The 20,145-nt window shown below is 44.3% G+C and overlaps 1 protein-coding gene across 4 annotated transcripts in view; it reads left to right on the forward strand.

Moving 5' to 3' along the window:
• The window catches only part of LRRC20 (leucine rich repeat containing 20), a 110,234-nt gene that overhangs the window by 37,262 nt on the left and 52,827 nt on the right, over positions 1-20,145 (forward strand). For 3 of the 4 annotated variants that reach the window (XM_049855827.1, XM_049855826.1, XM_049855829.1), the window contains exon 3: positions 17,193-17,342. The exons of the other annotated variant lie outside the window; for it this stretch is intronic. In XM_049855827.1, the coding sequence (XP_049711784.1) occupies positions 17,193-17,342 (150 nt within the window). The remainder of the gene's footprint in view (positions 1-17,192; positions 17,343-20,145) is intronic. 4 annotated transcript variants of the gene reach the window in all.

Consider the following 20,145-nt stretch of genomic DNA (forward strand, 5'->3'; position numbering starts at 1 on the left):
AGGGTCTTCCTCCTTTTCACTGACCCTGTACTTTACCAAGCATGATGTCTTTCTCCAGGGACTGATCCCTTCAGATAACATGTCCAAAGTATGTGAGATGAAGTCTCACTGTCCTTGCTTCTAATAAGCATTCTGGCTGCACTTCCTCCAAGACAGATTTGTTCGTTCTGGCAGTCCGTGGTATATTCAATATTCTTCCCCAACACCATAATTCAAAGGCATCAATTCTTCTTTGATCTTCCTTCTTCATCGTCTGCTTTAACTTGCATATGAAATGATCGAAAACACCATGGCTTGGATTAGGTGCACCTTAGTCCTCAAAGTGACATCTCTGCTTTTTAACACTTTGAAGAGATCTTTTGCAGCAGATTTGCCCAATGCAATACATCATTTGATTTCTTCCCCCCACCTTTTTTTTTTTCGTGCTTTAACTGAAAGTTTACAGTTCAAGTCAGTTCCTCAGACAAAACCTTATACACACATTGTTATGTGACCCTAGTTGCTCTCCCTACAATGTGACAGCACACTTCTTCTCTCTACCATGTATTTCCCGTGTCTCTTCAACCCCTCCTTTCCCTGCCTGCCTACTCATCTCACCTCCAGACAGGAGCTGCCCACATAGTCTCATGTGTCTACTTGAGCTAAGAAGCACACTCCTTACCAGTATCATATAGTCCAGTCTGATCCTTATCTGAAGAGTTGGCTTTGAGAATGGTTTTAGTTTTGGGCTAACAGAGAGTCCAGGGGCCATTACCCCCCGGGGTTCCTCCAGTCTTAGTTAGACCAGTAAGCTTGGTCTTTTTACTAGAATTTGAGGTCTGCATCCCACTTTTCCCCTGTTCATCAGGAATTCTCTGTTGTGTTCCCTGTCAGGGTAGTTATTGGTGATAGCTGGGCACCATCTAGTTCTTCTGGTCTCAGGCTGATGTAGTCTCAGGTTTATGTGGCCCTTTTTTTCTCTTGGGCTCATATTTTCCTTTTGTCTTTGGTGTTCTTCATGCTATTTTGCTCCAGGTGGGTTGAGACCAGGTGATGCATCTTAGATGGCCGCTTACTAGCTTTTAAGACCCGAGATACCACTCATCAAAGTGGGATGCAGAATGTTTTCTTAATACACTTTGTTATGCCACTTGACCTAGATGTCACCTGAAACCATGGTCCCCAGACCTCTACCCCTGCTACTCTGTCCCTTGAAGTGTTTGGTTGTATTCAGGAAACTTCTTACCTTTTGGATTAGTCCAGTTGTGCTGACTTCCCCTGTATTGTGTGTTGTCCTTCCCTTCACCTAAGATAATTCTTGTCTACTACCTAATTAGTGAATACCCCTTTCCCTCCCTCCCTCCCTACCCTCATAACCATCAAAGAATGTTTTCTTCTATGTTTGACTCTTTTCTTGAGTTCTTGTAATAGTGGTCTCATGCAATATTTGCCCTTTTGTGACTGAGTAATTTCATTCAGCATAATGCCTTCCAGATTCTTCCATGTTATGAGATATTTCATGGATTCATTGTTGTTCTTTGTCATTGCGTCGTATTCCATTTTGTGAATATATCATAATTTGTTTATCTATTCGTACTTTGCTGGGCACCTTGGTTGTTTCCATCTTTTTGCTGTTGTAAACAGTGCTGCAGTGAACATGGGTGTGCATATATCTATTCGTCTGAAGGCTCTTATTTCTCTAGGATATATTCCAAGGAGTGGGATTGCTGGATCGTTCTATTTCTAGCTTTCTTAAGGAAGTGCCAAATCGATTTCCAAAGTGGTTGTACCATTTTACATTCTCACCAGCAGTGTGTAAATGTTCCAGTCTCTCCACAAGCTCTCCAACATTTATTATTTTGTGTTTTTTGGATTAATGCCAGCCTTGTTGGGGTGAGATAGTATCGCATTGTAGTTTTGATTTGCATTTCTCTAATGGTTAATGATTGTGAGCATTTCTTCATATCTGTTAGCTGGCTGAATGTCTTCTTTGGTGAAGTGCCTATTCATATCCTTTGCCCATTTTTTAATTGGGTTATTTGTCTTTTTGTTCTTGAAGTTTTGCAGTGTCTTGTAGATTTCAGAGATTAGATGCTGATCGGATTTGTAATAGTCAAAATTTTTTTCCCAGTCTGAAGGTTGCCTTTTTACTCTTTGGTGAAGTCTTTGGATGAGCATAAGTGTTAGGTTTTTAGGAGATCCCAGTTATCTAGTTTTTCTTCTGGTGTTTGTGCATTGTTAGTAATGTTTTGTATACTGTTTATGCCATGTTTAGGGCTCTTGGCATTGTCCCTGTTTTTTCTTCCATGATCTTTATTGTTTTAGATTTTGTATTTAGGTCTTTGATCCATTTTGAGTTAGTTTTTGTGCATGGTGTGAGGTATGGGTCTTGTTTCATTTTTCTGCAGTTGGATCTCCAGTTATGCCAGCACCATTTGTTAGAGACTGTCATTTCCCCATCATTTGATTTCTTGACCGCTGCTTCCATGGGTGTTGATTGTGGATCCAAGTAAAATGAACTTGATGTGTCTTCTTGGAGCACACAATTCAACCCACTACAGAGTTGGACTGGGTTCACATACCAGCTCTATACTCGCTAGTAATGCGATTGAGGCTTAAGTAACTTAAACTTCACCAAGCTTCAGATCCCTCATTGTGGTGCATGTTCTAAGGCACGGACAATTCAAGAATGTTTGGCTGCAGCTTACACTCTCCAAAGAGCCAGAGTCACAGGATGTCCAATCCAGTTACCAAAAACCAAACCAAACCCATTGCTGTTGAGTTGATTCTGACTCATAGTGAGTTTATAGGACAGAGCAGAACTGCCCTATAGGGTTTCCGAGGAGCACCTGGTATATTTGCATTGCTGACCTTTTGGTTAGCAGCCAAACTCTTAACCACTACACCACCAGGGTTTTACCAATCTAGTTATTTGGGAGCCCCAAAATCACACAGTCCAAAGCCTCATCTTACAGAGGAGGAAACTAGGCCCATGGAGAAGTTGTTTCCCTGAGATCCCATGGCTGATAGTGGCAGGGCTGGGATAAGAACTTGGACCTCCTTGTCCCAGTCCAGGACTGCTTCCACACCAAAGGTCACGGGTGCCTCTTTCACATCCAGGAACTGGAACAAGGCAAGACAGAGGATGAAGAGACAGTGGCTCTGTCTTGAAATAGTCTGGTCTGAGGAGGAAGCAAGAGGTACACAGGGCAAAAAAAGCTACATGAGTGAGTAAACGTAAACCTTAGCACAGGCACGGACCATCTAGTCCCCAGTAATGTGAGTTACTGTCATTATTGTCACCATGATCATCAGCAGCCAGGGCAAAGTCATCATGGCTGAAGGGAGGCCTTGTCCCGCTCTGCCGGGGATTCTCAAACACAGGTTGCTGGGCCCCACTCTCAGAGTCCCTGATTACGTAGGTCTGGGGTGAGGCCTGAGAAATTGAATTTCCAACACATTCCTGGATGATGTTGATGCTATGGCCTGGGGACTCCGCTTTGAGAACCACTGCCTTGGCCTAGCCTTGCTCCTCAGTGTGGCTCTTGGACCGGCCTGGTAGACACGCGGAACCTCAGGCTACTCCCCAGGCAGGAGCATCAAAGCTGCACTTCAGCGGGGTCCTCAGGTGAGTTGTTTACACATTCAATGTTGAGAGGTGATGGCAGAATGCAAGTTCCCCACCCTGGCTGCACATTAGAACCGTTTGGGGAGCTTTTAAAACTCCTGATTCCCATGCCCCAGCCCACACTAATAAATCAGAATCTCGGGAGTGTCCCAGGTGATTCTTGTGTGCAGCCAAGATGGGGGGAACCGCTGGCTAGAGCCCAGAGTGGCAGTGGAAGGGGTAGAGCGGCTACCGGCTCCAACTCTTGGCATTTTATGATGATGAGAACCAATGGTGTAAGAACCGCTGTGTCCTGCCCGAGGTCCCACAGCCAATATGTGATAAATCCAGGCTCCTGATACCCAGATAATTCTTTCACTAGCTATTTTAACTCTCCTCATTGCTGCTGATTCGATTCTGTGTCATAGAGACCCTATAGGACAGAGTAAAACTGCCTTATAGGGTTTCCAAGGCTATAAATCTTTACAGATTTCTTCCACAGAGTGGCCGATTGGTTTGAACCGACGAACTTCTGGTTAGCAGCTGAGCACTTTAATCACTGTGCCGCCAGGGCTCCTTTTAACGCTAAACCAAACCCAACCCAAACCCATTGCTGTCAAGTCGGTTCTGACTCATAGCCACCCTATAGGAAGGAGTAGATCTGCCCCATATGGTTTCCAAGGAGTGGCTGGCAGATTCTAGCTGCTGACCTTTTGTGCCACCAAGGCACCTTTTTAACTCTAAGCTCCATGGTAGCTGCAAGTACCAGTGCTCACAGAAATCCCTTAGAGGTCGTGGAAGATCTGCTCGTTGGAAACTCACCATCCCTCATTTTGTTGCAGAGCAGCAGACTGCCCAGAGTGATGGTTATGTCTTTCTCTAGGGAGGCAGTGTGGTATAATGGTTAGGGCATGCACTCAAGCTTAGCTCTGGCACTTGTTAACCATATGGATAATTATGCAGCTTCAAAAAGTGTGTGTGCCTCAGAGTCTTCCTCTGTAAAATGGGGACGATACTAATAGTACCAGTTATGGGATTGCTAGGAGTCCGGGGGAGCACAAACAGTTAAGCCCTGGGCTACTGACCGAAAGATTGGCGATTCAAACCCACACAGGAGCACTGTGAAAGAAAGGCCTGGTGACCTGCTTCTATAAGAATTACTGCCCAGAAGACCCTGTGGAGCAGTTCTATTCTGTAACACATGGGGTCACCATGAGTCAGAATTGATTCAATGGCAATGAGGTTTTTTTTTTTATTTCAATAACTGGATGACCTTAGGTAAATTATGTGACCGTGAGTAAATCATTTAAGTTCACTGTGACTCAGTTTCCTCATCTGTCAAATGGAGTAAGTATAGTACTGACCTTGCAGGGTGGTTGTAAGGCCTAGAGGAGATAATAGGTCTGAAGTCCAGAGCACTGTTTCCAACACATAGCGATGTCAACGAATGGTGGCTGCGGTTATGTGTTAGAGACTGAAAGTCTGTGCAGGAGTTAAGTTCTGGCTGAGTAGGCCTACCTCTCTGAGGGGAGCATTCAGAACCATGGGAATTGAAGGTTCTGGGATGTTTTTACCTGGAGAAGTTTCTGATGTCCTTTGTCCTCATATATGTATTGTCATATAGAGGAAGAGGCAGATATACTATGTGTGACTGAAGAGGGCAGAAGGATCAGCAGGTGGGAGGGAGGCAGTTATCAACATAGTTCATGAAAGAACTCTCTAACAGTTAAAACCATTCTGTGGGGGATAAGTTTCCCATCACTGGAGATGTTCAAGGAGAACTCTGTGCTCTCTGGTAGAGACATTTTGAGAATTTCAGGTCTCAGATCAGAGGTTATATCACTCAGTGTTTCTGCAGTTTGCCTGTTGGTAAGAATCACCTGGGATACTTGTTAAAAACATAAATTCCCTGGTACCATCTTATACCTAGGAGTACCTGAATGGCACAAACAGTTAAGTGCTTGACTGCTAGCCAAAGGTTGGCCGTTTGAACCTACCCAGAGGGGCCTTGGAAGACAGGCCTAGCGATCTGCTTCCAAAAGGTGACATACAGCCTTGAAAACCCTGTGAAAGAGTTCTATTCTGCACACATGGGGTGGCCATGAGTTGGAATAGACTCGACGGCAACTATTTACAACAACAGCCTTAACAACCACTAAAGCAGAATCTTAGGAGGGAGGGGCTGAGGAGCAGCCTCTCCAGGTGATTCTTTCTGGGAGATTTGGGAAACATGGGGCTAAATGACCACCATTCTCCATTTAATTCTGAGATTCCACGAAAAAAAAAGACATTTGTGAAAAAAGAAAATATTTCATGAAAAAAAATATTCCAGAAGGACCAGGTCACATCGGCCTCAGATTTCCTTCGTAGCCTTGGCCAGGTCATGGGATCCTTGCTCTCGCCAGCCTAAATCCTGACTCTGTCCTCCTTGCCCTGTGATATGGCTGTGGGGCCTCGTGACCCTTTCTGCTTACCCCTTGTGGGGCCCTATCACCAGGCACACCTCTCAGCAGGGACTGAGCCGAGGTCAGAGTTGTTTCACAACAAAACATCTGATGTCCAGCTGAATGTTCTGCGTGCTTGGATTTTGCTTGTTCTGGCTTGGTTCTGCCCATCAGCTACTTTTTATTAGGCACTCATTAGAATTAATGTGATAACCTTTAATAAAGAGCCCATGAGATTTGAATAAAAGGTCTCTTTATTAACCAAAATACTGCCCTAATTAGAGGTTTGGGGACATGCAGTTTGGCTTTCTTGTAATAATTGTAATTATGAGGGTAATTATGCCCTGTGTTTATTGTAGCACCTTCCCCAGGGATCTCTGTTCTCTATTACAGCCCAGGTATCAGCAGCTGGGGTTGCTGGGGAGAGGCACACTTGATTCCAGTTGCTGTCCAGATGTTGATGGAGGAGCCTGGTGTTGCCCCTTATAGTTAGAACCGCTACTGAACCCCCTAGGTCTCTTGGCCTGCATGCACCTCTAGGTAGCATGAGATGATTCCAGTACCCGGAGCCTTTCCTTCTGCAGACTCGTGGAGCCAGAGTGAGGCTCTTGGAAATTGTAGGAGAGGCAGGGATCAAAGGTGATGTCCCAGAGGAATGAAAGTGCTCTGGGCCTTTGCTCATGCCATTGCTAATACCTGCGCTTTCTCACTCCCCTTTCTGAGGGTAGAAATCTCTCATTCATCAGCATCCAGCTTGAATCTAGGGTGACCAACTGTCCTAATTTGCCTGGGACTGAGAAGAAAAACGTGGCAATCCACTCTCATAAAGATCACAGCCAGTGAGGACTGGGGACCATGGTCTTGGGGGACATCTAGCTCAACTGGCATAACATAGTTTATAAAGAAAATGTTCTACATCCTACTTTGGTGGGTAGTGTCCAGGGTCTTAAAAGCTTGTGTGTGGCCACCTAAGATACTCCACTGGTCCCACCCAGTCTGGAGCAAGAGAGAATGAAGAAAACCAAAGACATAGGGGAAAGATTAGTCCAAAGAACTAATGGATCACAACTACCACAGCCTCCACAAAACTGAGTCCAGCACAACTAGATGGTGCCTGGCTACCACCACGGACTGCTCTGACAGGGCTTACAATAGAGAGTCCCAGATAGAGTGGGAGAAAAATGTAGAACAAAATTCTAACTCACGAAAAAAGGCTGGACTTACTGGTATGACAAAGACTGGAGAAACCCTGAGAGTATGGTCCCCGGACACTCTTTCAGCTCAGTACTGAAGTCACTCCTGAGGTTCACCCTTTAGCCAAAGATTAGACAGGCCCATAAAACAAAACCAGACTCAGCTCAGGGCAAGGACAAGAAGGCAGGAGGGGACAGGAAAGCTAGTAGTGGGGAACCCAAGGCTGAGAAGGGGAGAGTGTTGACACATTGTGGGGTTGGCAACCGATGTCACAAAAAATGTGTATTGTTTAATGAGAAACTAATTTGCTCTGTAAACCTTCATTTAAAGTACAATAAAGATAAATAGATATGAAATTAAAAAAAAATCAGCTTTATACACCTTCTGGTTAAAAAAAAAAAAGATTGCAGCCAAGAAAACCCTATGGAGCAGTTATTCCCTGTAACACATGAGGTTGCCGTGAGTTGGAATCCACTTGACAGCATTTAGGTTGATTTTTGAGGAGAGGTTCACGGGATTTACAGTGCTAAAATTGGGAAAGTCCTGAGCAAACCAGCTGTTATGGATTCAGTTGTGTACCTCAAACGATATGCTAAAGTCCTAAGCCCTGCACTGGTGAATGTGACCTTATTTGGGGAAAAATGGGGTTTTCTTTGTAGATGTTAAGTTAATGAGGACATACCAGTGGAGAGCGGATCCTAGTCCTAATCTCTTGCGAGTGGTGTCTTATAAAAGAGAAGGATAGACAGGCAAAGAGTCACACACAGGGGAAGACACCATGTGAGAATCTGTCTGCAAGCAAAGGAACGCCAAGGTTGCCAGCAGCTACAAGAAACTAGGAAAGGGGCATGGAACTATTCCTCTCTCAAAACCTCCAGAAAGAATCAGCACAGCTGAGACCCTGATTTGGACTTATAGCCTCCAAAACTGAAAGACAATGAATTTCTGTTCTTCAGAGCCACCCACTTTGTGGTATTCTGTTATGGCCGTCCTAAGAATCTAAGAGCCTGGGATAGGAGGGTCACCCAAATGGAGGCTTTGCATCCGTCTTCAGCTACATCATTGTACAAACTGACCTTGAACAGTTTACCTACCAACACTGGCTGGGCATTTCTGGACTGATATCCTTAGAGAAGACTGGCTGCTTTGAGGACCCTTGGAAAGAAATTGAAAGGCCGTACCTCTTCTATCTTCATCATGAACACATTCTCTCTCCACTTTGGGGTGTACATGTATTCGTTGTGTGATTCTTCAATGATACCTGAATCTGGAAAGTTCCACTTCGTGGTGTCTACCCCAACCAATGCAGACAGTAATTGTCTTTTTTTCATGGGTCTGCCTTTCTCTGTTTATCTTCTTGAGGAAGAACTGTCTCCCCTCAGTTTATCCTTGAACTTGTTGGGTTCTTTTTCCAATAAAAGTTATTTTTAAACACTTGTTAAATTTATTTTTCCATTTTAAAAGTAAACTATCACTACATATATTTGACAAATGGTTTTACATAAATATACATACTAGTACTTTATTTATTTTATAAAAAATAAACACACAACAGGATTATAAGTAGTAACTAATTGCTCAAATCTCTTGTAATAGCAGCTGTTAGCATTCTGGCTATTTTTCCTTCCATCTTTTTTCCCAGCCATGCATACTTTTTACCCAGTTGCAGTTACAGTGTGCATATAATTTTTATATTCTACTTAAAAAAATAAAACCTAAACATTATAACGAACTGTTAAACAAGAAAAACAACTAACAGACATGAGTTGACTAATACTATTCAAGGAGCTCCACAAACAATATGGAAACCCTGGTGGCGTAGTGGTTGAGTGTTACAGCTGCTAACCAAAAGGTCAGCAGTTTGAATCCACTAGGTGCTCCTTGGAAACTCTATGGGGCAGTTCTACTCTGTCCTATAGGGTTGCTATGAGTTAGAATTTACTTGAGGGCAGCAGGGTACCAGCAATATCCATAATTACACAAGGAAGACCAGTTAATACAACTACTGTTCAAATTTATGCATCAACCACTAATGCTAAAGATGAAGAAATTGAAGATTTTAACCAGCTTCTGCAGTCTGAAATTGACCAAACATGCAATCAAGATGAATTGATAATTACTGTGATTGAAATGTGAAGATTAGAAACAAAGAAGGATCGGTAGTTGGAAAATACGGCCTTGATGATAGAAACAATGCCAGAGATCACATGATAAAATTTTGTAAGATCCAGGGCTTATTCATTGTAAATATCTTTTTTTGAACAACATGAATGGTGACTATACACTTGGACCTCACTGGATAGAATACACAGGAATCAAATGGACCAAATCTGTGGAAAGAGATGATGGAGTAGCTCAATATCATCAGTCAGAACAGGGCCAGGGGCTGACTGGGGATGAATTGCTCATATGCAAGTTCAAGTTGAAGCTGAACAAAATTAAAACCTTGAGTATAAGGTCATAGTTTGGCTTTTGTGTCCCACCTGAATTTAGAGACCATCTCAAAAACAGATTTGATGCATTGAACGCTAATGACCAAAGACCAGACGAGTTGTGGGATAACATCAAGGACATCATGCATGAAGAAAGCAAAAGGTTGTTAAAAAAACAGGGAAGAAAAAAGACAAAAATGGATGTCAGAAGAGACTCTGAAACTTGCTCTTGAATGTAGAGTAGCTAAGGCATATGGAAGAAATGATGAAATAACATAGCTGAATAGAAGACTTCAGACAGTGGCTCAAGAAGACAAAGTATAATGAAATGTGCAAAGACCTGGAGTTGGAAAACCAAAAGGGGAAGAACGTGCTTGGCATTTCTCAAGTTAAAAGAATTGAGGAAAAAATTCAAGCCTCAAGTTGCAGTATTAAAGGATTCTATGACTAAAATATTGAACGATACAGGAAGCATCAAAGAAGATAGAAGGAATACACTGAGTTGCTGACCAAAGAGAATTGGTTGACTTTCATCCATTTCAGGAGGTAGCATGTGGTAAAGGACTGATGGTATTGAAGGAAGAAGCCCAGGCTACACCAAAGGAATTGGTGAAAAACAAGGCTTCAGCAATCAACGGAATACCAGTTGAGATGTTTCAACAAACTGATGCAGCACTGGAAGTGCTCACTTGTCTATGCCAAGAAATTTGGAAGACAGCTATATGGTCAACCGACTGGAAGACATCCATATTTGTGCCCATTCCAAAGAAAAGTGATCCAACAGAATATGGAAATTATCGAACAATATCATATGCAAGTAAAATTTTGCTGAAGATCATTTAAAAGAAGTTGCAGCAGTGTATCGAAAGGGAACTGCCAGAAATTCAAGCCACATTCAGAGGAAGATGTGGAACGAGAGATATCATTGCTGATGTCAGATGGATCTTGGCTGAAAGCAGAGAAAAACAGAAAGATGTTTACCTGTGTTTTATTGACTATGCAAAGGCATTCAGCTGTGTGGACCATAACAAATTATGGATAACATTGGGAAGAATGGGGATTCCAGAATGCTTAATTATGCTCGTGTGGAACCTGTACATAGACCAAGAGGTAGTCATTTGAACAAAATGAGGGTATACTGTGTGGTTTAAAATCAGGAAAGGTGTGCATCGGGGTTGTATCCTCCTGCCACAATTAGGCAATTTGTATGTTGAGCAAATAATCTGAGAAGTTGGACTTCACGAAGAACTCAGCATCAGGATCGGAGGAAGATGCATTGACAACCTGCGATATGCATATGACACAACTGTGCTGAAAGCGAAGAAGATTTGAAGCACTTGCTGGTGAAGATCAATGAGCACAGCCTTCAGTATGGACTACACCTCAACTTAAAGAAAACAAAAATCCTCACGACTAGACCAACAAGCAACATTGTAATAAACAGACAAGATTGAAATTGTCAAGGATTTCATTTTACTTGGATCCACAATAGATGCAGCAGTCAAGAAGTCAAACAATGTATTGCGTTGGACAAATCTGCTGCAAAAGACCTCTTTAAAGTGTTAAAAAGCAAAGACATCACATTGAGGACTAAGATGCGCCTGACCGAAGCCGTGATATTTTCGATTGCTTCATTTGCATGCAAAAGCTGGACAATGAATAAGGAAGACTGAAGGAGAATTGATGCCTTTGAATTATGGTGTTGGTGAAGAACATTGAATATTCTGCCAGAAGAATGATCAAATCTGTCTTGGAAGAAGTACAGCCAGAATGACCCTTAGAAGTGAGGATGGTGAGATTTCGTCTCACGTACTTTGGACATGTTATCAAGAAGGACCAGTCTCCAGAGAAGGACATCATACTTTGTAAGGCAGAGGGTCAGCAAAAAAGAGGGATACCCTCAGTAAGATGGATTGACACAGTGGCTGCAACATTGAGTTCTAATAGGGAGACCCTCAGTGAGATGGATTGACACAGTGGCTGCAACATTGGGCTCTAACAGGGAGACCCTCAGTGAGATGGATTGACACAGTGGCTGCAACATTGAGCTCTAACAGGGAGACCCTCAGTGAGATGGATTGACACAGTGGCTGCGACATTGAGCTCTAACAGGGAGACCCTCAGTGAGATGGATTGACACAGTGGCTGCGACACTGGGCTCTAACAGGGAGACCCTCAGTGAGATGGATTGACACAGTGGCTGCAACATTGGGCTCTAACAGGGAGACCCTCAGTGAGATGGATTGACACAGTGGCTGCAACATTGGGCTCTAACAGGGAGACCCTCAGTGAGATGGATTGACACAGTGGCTGCAACACTGGGCTCTAACAGGGAGACCCTCAGTGAGATGGATTGACACAGTGGCTGCAACACTGGGCTCTTACAGAGCATGGCACGTAGGATGGCACAGCATTCCGTTGTGTTGAACATAGGGTCACTGTGAGTTGGAACTAACTCCACGACAGCTAACAACAACAACAACCAATAAATAATTGGGAGAACAAACACCAGAACTCCAAATAGAAAAATAGCAAGAGACACAAACTGGGTTTTCCACAGGGGAGATGAAAATGGTTAATTAGCCAGGAAAGGTAATCAGTCTTGTTATTGAAAGAATTTCAAATTAAATCCATGAGTACCTTTTTCCCTGATTATATTAACTAAGTTTTTTTTTAAAGATCCTATTACCTGTTGGGCAGGGTATTTATAAATTGGCATAAATATTCCAGAAAGCAGTTTGGCAGTACGTATCAGGAGGCATATATTTGTTCACTAATTACATTTTCTCTTTGTGGATATCCTATGTCCTTTGCCCATTTATTTGTCTCTTGGGTGGTCTTTTTCTTTTTCTTATCGATTTATATTAGCATTTTCGATAATAAAGATGGTAACTCTTTCTGTATCCTATTTACAGGTCCTTTTTCACACTCTGTTGCTTGGCTTGTTTTTTTTGTTTTTAAGCTTCCAGATGTTTTATATTTTTTATGCAGTCAGGTTTATTGATCTGTTTCTTTGTGATTTTTTTTTTTAATGGCTTCTAGGTTTAGAAAGTCATCCTCAAGAGTTTGTCAAGGTTTCACTATATTTAATTCTGATTTTTTAATTTGATTAAAAATATTCAAATTGTAATTCTAGCTAGAATTTATTTTTATTCTTCGGTTAACTGAGAGTCTCTTGCTCTCTCCTTTTTGTTTTCCCAAAATTGTGAATTGGTTATACTAACATCAGTTGATTAAACCTTCCTTTCTCAATTTGGAGCCCTAGTGGCATAGTGATTAAGAGCTATGGCTACTAACCAAGAGGTCAGCAATTCAAATCCAGCAGCGGCTCCTTGAAAAACTTATGGGGCAGTTCTACTCTGTCCTTAGGGTCGCTATGAGTAGGAATGGGCTCAATGGCAATGGGTTTTTCTCCAGTTTATTTGTGAAGCCTTCTTGAGCACTTGTTAAATTGTCACATATTATTTCTGGACTATTTGATCTATTTTTCCTACTGCCACTCTTAATTATTTTAGCTTTCTAATATTGGTTATCACCCACCTTCTCTTTAGAGAACCTTGCTTGTTTACTCCCCCATTTGAACTTTAAAACAATTTCACCGAGCTAAAAATAACTTTTTGGATTTGGGTAGATATTAAATAATCTACAAGTTAATTTCTTAAGAAAGCCAACATTTCAATATTTTGAAATGAACTTTTTTCTATCTTTACGTACAAATCTACTTCAAAAAAATCTTTGTGAATTTTTCTACTTTATTGGTCAGATATGTTTTCCGTTAGTTATTTCTAGAAAAAAAAAATATTTCTAGATATTTTATATAATTGTTGCTATTAACAACAGGATCATTAAAAACTGCGTTTTTTTTCTTTTAATTGTACTTTAGATGAAGGTTTGCAGAACAAACTAGTTTCTCATCAAACAGTGAGTACACACGTTGTTCTATGACATTGGTTAACAACCCCATGACATGTCAACACTCTCCCTTCTCAACCCTGAGTTCCCTATTACTAGCTTTCCTCTTCCCTCCTGCCTTCCAGTCCCTGCCCCGGGGCTGGTGCGTCCCTTTAGTCTTGTTTTGTTCCATGGGCCTGTTCAATTTTTGGCTGAAAGGTGAGCCTCAGGAATGACCTCATTTCAGAGCTGAAAGCGTGTCCGTCGGCCATACATACTCTTGGGGTTTCTCCAGTCTCTGTCAGGCCAGCAAGTCTGGTCTTTCTTTCTGAGTTAGAATTTCATTCTACATTTTTCTCCAGCTCTGTCCAGGACCCTCTATGGTGATCCCTGTCAGAGCGGTCAGTGGTGGTAGCTGGGTACCATCTAGCTTTACTGGACTCAGTCTGGTGGCAGCCGTGGTAGATGTGGTCCATTTGTCCTTTGGACTAATCTTTCCCTGGAATCTTTAGTTTTCTTCGTTCTTCCTTGCTCCCCAAGGGGTAAGACCAGTGGAGTATCCTAGATGACCACTCACAGGCTTTTAAGACCCCAGACGCTACTCACCAAAGTAGAATGTAGAACAAAACTGTGTTTTATTATTGGCACATAGGAATATTATTGGAATTTGCATATTTCTTTTGTTTAGCCACCTTTCTGAGCTCTTTTTAAGTTAATGACTACTTTGGTTTCAGAGATTATTCAGTCGTTTCATATGTATATAATAATAATAATTTTTTTCTGTTTTCAATGTTCCTAGTTTCTATTTCATTGACCAGAACTACCAAAATTGTATTCAGGGATACTGGTGATTGAAAGCATCCCTATTTTCTCTTTGTTTTAAAGGGAAAGCTTTGGATGTTGCTTCTGGCACGTGTGCTGAGATCTGTTTGTCCCTGTCCAAAGGGGCTGGTCAAATTTACAAGCACCACAACAAAAACTCCTTTCTGGCCCTTGGTGCATCTGGCTCACTAGGGCCACATTGTTTGGAGGAGTTTGTTCTTTCTAGACTTCCCAGCTTGCCTCAAACTCTGAGCCCACAGAGCTGGTCCATTTCTAACTCAGCCGTTGATCTCTACAGAAGGACTGACTTAGGGGGATTCATTCCTTCTTAAACAGGACTCTGCATTCTCTCCTTCGACCCCACCTGTTGATGTAAGAGAAAGTGCCTGACATTTGACAGCAGCAGGGCTGGAGTCACCTAGCACAGCACTGGACCACAGGAGGCATTCATGATCTTTCTTGATAGGTTGCCCCTTGGAGGAGTCCTCTGGAGCCTCAATCATCTGGACTTTTGCCTCTGCCCCTCGTGTCCCCTTTCTTTCCTCAGACCTCCTCAGTGAGATCCCCACAGAGCCCTGGGGGCCTTCCCAGTCCACTGGGAAAGCAGACATATGAGGGATTAATACAATACAGGGTGAAAAGCTCTCATTCACGTTATATGAGATGCAGAGGCTGTAGCAGCTAACTGCTCAGGGCAGCCAGTGAAGGCTTCATGAAAGCAAGACTAGAAGCTCTGTGAGGCAGATGAAGGAGAAGGACTTCGAGGCAGAGGGACAATATGCAAAGGCTTAGAGGCTTGAGAGAGTTCAGCCTCTTTGTGGAAAACCCCAGAGTTTGCTGAGAGAGAGATGGAGCAGTGCCATCTGAGGTGGGGAACTCTCCTGAAGCCCAGGAGTTAGAGGGTGATCACCAGCAGCAGAGTTGGTCCAGGAAGACTTCGGGAAGAAGTGGGATGGAAGCTGGCCTTGAAGCTTTGAGAAGATTTGGGTAGAGTAGGAAGAGGGGGAGTAAAGAGGAAGGAGAGGAAACAACACTACATACCTGCCAGGCACTTTATTAGCCCTTATTTCGTTGCGTTTCTTTTTCCCGACTGTACTGCTAGGTAGATAATGATACTGCCATTGTACAGATGAGGAAACTGAGGCTCAGGGAGCTAAAGTGACTTAGATCAGCTTCAGTGACTCAGATAGCAAGCTGGACAGCCTAATTTCTGAGCTTTCAGTGGCTCCCTGCTACTATTCACACACACACACACACACACAGACAGACAAAAAGCTTTTATTTATATATGTGTATATATATATAAAGAAATATATAAATATGAATAATAGCTTTATTGAGTTATAATTCACATACCGTGCAATTCCCATTTAAAGTGTACAATTCAGTGGTTTTAGTTTATTCACAGAGTTGTACAACTGTCACCACAGTCTAATTTTAGAACATTTTTATTACCCCTAAAAGAAGCCCCATACCCCTTAGCGGCCACCTTCCAATTCTGCCACTCCCGCCCAGCCCTAGCCAACCACTAATCTACTTTCTATTTCTGTAGCTTTGCCTAGTCTGGATATTCTGTATAGATGGAATCAAAGAAAATGTGGTCCACTGTGACTGGCTTCTTTCATTTAGCATAATTTTTCAGGGTTTAACCATCTCGTAACACGTATTAGTACTTCATTCATTTTTTATGGCTGAAAGTACTCCATTGTATATGTAGTCTGCATTTTGTTTATCCGTTTATCAGTTGGTGGACATTTGGGTTGTTTCCACCTTTTGGTTATTATGATGCTGCTATGCACATGTGTATGTAAGTCTCTGTGTGGATGTATGTTTCCATTTCTCTTGGGTATATACCTAGGGGTGGAATTGCTGGGTTACATGGTAATTGAGGATGACCTGTATCCTCTCTGTCAGTTTGTGCTCGGCTGTTAACCTAAAAGTTGGCTATTTCAGTTCACCCAGAAGCGCCATGGAACAAAGACCTGGTGATCTGCTTCCATAAAGATTACAGCCAAGAAGACCTCATGGAGCAGTCCTATTGTGTAACACATGAGGTCGCCATGAGTCAGAGTTGACTCCATGGCAATGGGTCATGGTAATTCTATATTTAACTGTGTGAGGTAACTGCCAGCCTGTTCTCCAGAGTGGCTTCCCTGCTGCCACTTGTGCAAGGCTTGCCTTCAGAGAGTCAGGACTGGGAAGATCAAACCACAAAGTCTATGTAAGTTGCCTGATTTCAAAGCAGTAAACCCAAAAAACCAAGCCATTGCCTTGGAGTCGATTCTGACTCATAGTGACCCTATAGGACAGGGTAGAACTGTCCCACAGGATTTCTAAGCAGTGGCTGGTCGATTGGAACTGCAGACCTTTTGGTTAGCAGCTGAGCTCTTAATCACTACACCACCAGGGTAGGCTATTGTAAAGTACTGTTAGGACTGCGGCGTCACTGCTGAGTCTGTGATGATCGCAGAGGCACTTGTGGATTTTGTGGGGCCTTGAGGGTGTGGCTATGAATGCAGGCTGTCATTGTGCCAGCAGAGCTCTGCCTTCTGCCTTCTGCCTTCCAGCTAGTACCTGTGGTCATAGAGAATGTGCTATAAAGAATCCTAAGGTCCAGGGTGTGAGGGAGGGACAGGTGTCAGTTAATGCTGCTGGGAAGGGCTCCTGGAAGAGGGGAGCAGGTTCTTAAGCCTGGTATAGGGCAGACAGATAGGAGACAAAGAGGCTAGGAGGAAGATGGGGTTGGTGTCCATGTGGGTTTAGGGCAAGTTCTTGGACCTCTGCGGCCAATAACTCTGGCCTGTCTTTGTCCTTTGGCTGCAGACCTGGCCGAGTGCAAGCTGGTTTCCTTCCCCATCGGCATCTACAAGGTCTTGCGGAATGTCTCCGACCAGATCCACCTCATCACGCTGGCCAACAACGAGCTCAAGTCCCTCACCAGCAAGTTTATGACCACGTTCAGTCAGCTCCGAGGTAGGCCCTGGTCAGCGCAGGCCAGGAGGGCGTGGCCACCTGTTGTCATTCAGGCTCTGACTCTGTCTGGGAGTGTCAGTAATTGGTCAGCTGGACCCATGAAATCATTCCCAGGGTAGGTTTTGAGGATGACTTGTGTTTTCCCTGTCAGCACTACTCCTGCCTCTGACTGGCTTGTGAATCAGATTGACCCAGTGTCAAGGTATAGACCCTGGAATGACTGTTGTTCTAAAGAGACTAGCAGGTGTTTGAGGTCCTGAAGCCTAGGGGTCATTATTTCTCAGTAGACCTGATCGAGTCTACTGAGACTTGTCTCCCCCAATTTAGCATTGTTCTCCCATGCTGCTTCCCCAGTTCAGCAGTGACAGATGCCAGGGATGTTGGAATTTCTCTGCAGGGCACATACAGAGCAAGTGGACCAGGGTGCTTGGAGGGGAGAGGGGCGGGAGGCCAGCAGGTGGGCATTGCAGATTGTTCTGAAATGGCTTCTCCGGATGGATGAACAGAATGTGCTGACCCCTGCAGTGCCCTTCTTCCTTCTCCAGAGAACTGTCCCTTCATCCTGCTCGGAGGGTCCCTGCTGCTCAGTGGCCCACAGGGCAGAGCTGCGGCCTGGGCACTTGGTGTGTGCATGGGAACTGGTGGGGTGGGAAAATAGGGTGGGGCACAGGGGACATAGGAGAGGCAATTCCTGCCCTCTGGAGTTCTCTATCTCACAGGGGCATGAAAAGGGTCTAAGATCTGTTTAGAGAAACAAATACAAACAATGTTGATGGAGCATGAGGGACGGGAGCCAGCCTCTCTCATACAGCTGATTTTAGGCTGAGCAGGCTTCCTAGAGGAGGCGTGGGCATTGAGCAGGGCCCAGAAGGAGAGGGAGGTGTGAATTAGCAAACATAGTCTGGTGAGGGAAGCAGCCTGTACAGTGGCTATCTAACAGGAGGGCACGAAGGAGGGACTGGTCTGTCCATTGTTTCTAAGTGAAGCTCACAGAGCTTGTTGCATTTGCACTAGAAAAGCTGGTGGAGGTGGTGGTGGTGGTGGCCCTGGTGCGAGGCTTGTTTTTTCCAGAGGCACCTATGGGTGCTCTTAACTCAGCCTGCTGTCCCCATCCTTTCTTTCCTGCTGTCTGCTTCTTTACACAGGGGCACAGGTTCCTCACAGCCAGCAGGGCCTTTGGACCAGTGGTTCTCATTCCTGGCTGGCATTAGAATCACCTGAGGAGCTATTCGATGAACACTGCCTTGGCCCTACTCCCAAGACCAGTTGATTCAAAATGTCTGGGCATGGGCCTGGATCTAGGCATCTGTTGGTCATTCTAAAGTGCTGGCAGCCAAAGTTGAGAACCATAGTTCAGGGATTGTAAATGCAAATGTCTAAGAGACATTGAGCATGTTGGTAATAAGTGACTCAGATTGCATATATGACAGTAGGGAGTGGTGGGGACTGTAGCAAACTAAAGAGTACGTGCCTATCTAGAAGGAACAGCTACTATTCATCTCCAGCCAAGTGTGCCATGGAGAAAATGGGCCAGAATAGTCAAGTGCTCTGATTGTTTTAAATAGAAGCTAGACATCTGGATTTTTATGTGAGTTTTCTCAAATTTTGTATAACGTCAAGCCAATAAAACACATTTGCAAGCTAGATTTAGTTCACAGGCCACCGGTTGGGAGAATCTCCCATAAAATATTAGAGCTGTCTTTGTCATCTTGTTCCATGGATGGAAAAGGGAGGTCTGGGAGGGACTTGTTCAGGGTCTCAGAGCAGTAGATCCAGGATGAGAACCCAGGTTGCCTACCTCCTACGCCAGGGCTGCCCTTCAAGGCCGTCTGCCTTAGCTCAAGGGCCCCCTACTGTTGTGTCCAACCAATTGGAATTAGGCGTTTGCTTTCTAGAAGAGGAGGATAGGAAGGTGGAAAATGGATGGCGGAGTGTTGTCTGGGGCCCCCAGGGAGGGCGCAGTCAGGCAGGGGCTTCCTCTGGGTGAGAGAAGAGCTCCTGGGTGCTTTCCTTCATTAAAACTGCCCTTGAGCACTGCCATGCTCCAGGCTAGTGTCCAGAGGCAGGGGAAAAAGACGGGAAATAGACCAGGGTCTTTCTGTGAAGAAGCCCAGCGCTGGGGGATACACGGTTCGGCAACACTGAGTACTACAGTACCGGCGCAGACAAAATGTGGACTGCTGGGAAGAGGAGTGAGTTCTTCCCGAGAGCAGCAGTGTGGGAAGGGGCAGTGGTGGATATGGAAGCCAGAGTCTTCAAAGGACTTGACATTTGGGCAGTGCCTTGTGGGACGAGCGAGTAGACCTTCTACAGGGGCAGGGTGGGGAGTGTGGGTCAGTGCTGCCTCAGTGGACTGACTGTTGATTGGTCATGGGAACCTGTTTTATCATAACGCCCCTCTGGTCAGAAGTCTGTGGGGGGATACTGTTTGAATTCCTTCTCACACTGCCAGCAGCTCCTGACTCCCCCTCAGTGTCTCGATGACAAAGGGAAGGCTGCAGTGTGCCCGCTATATGGATTTCACAGGGGCAGCTGATGGAGGGAGGGAGTAATCAGGGACAGGGAAGGGCTTCTGTGGAGATGGCTGTGGGCCAGAGCCTTTGTTGTGGCTTCTCTTTCAAACAGAAACATCCTCTCCTTTTATGTTTGAAGAGGATACATGAACAGGCTTTGCTTTGCTGTGTTCAGCCTGCCAGTGTCCTCTTCTGGGTTCTTGGCAGAGGTGGGGTTGCCCCGGTGCTGGGGAGAGAGCATGCTGTTTCTTCCTTGCCTGTCAGATTGCCCCCCTTGGGTGCTCTGGGAT

Source organism: Elephas maximus, chromosome 16, assembly GCF_024166365.1.
Source record: "Elephas maximus indicus isolate mEleMax1 chromosome 16, mEleMax1 primary haplotype, whole genome shotgun sequence".
In the NCBI taxonomy this organism is placed as follows: domain Eukaryota; kingdom Metazoa; phylum Chordata; class Mammalia; order Proboscidea; family Elephantidae; genus Elephas; species Elephas maximus.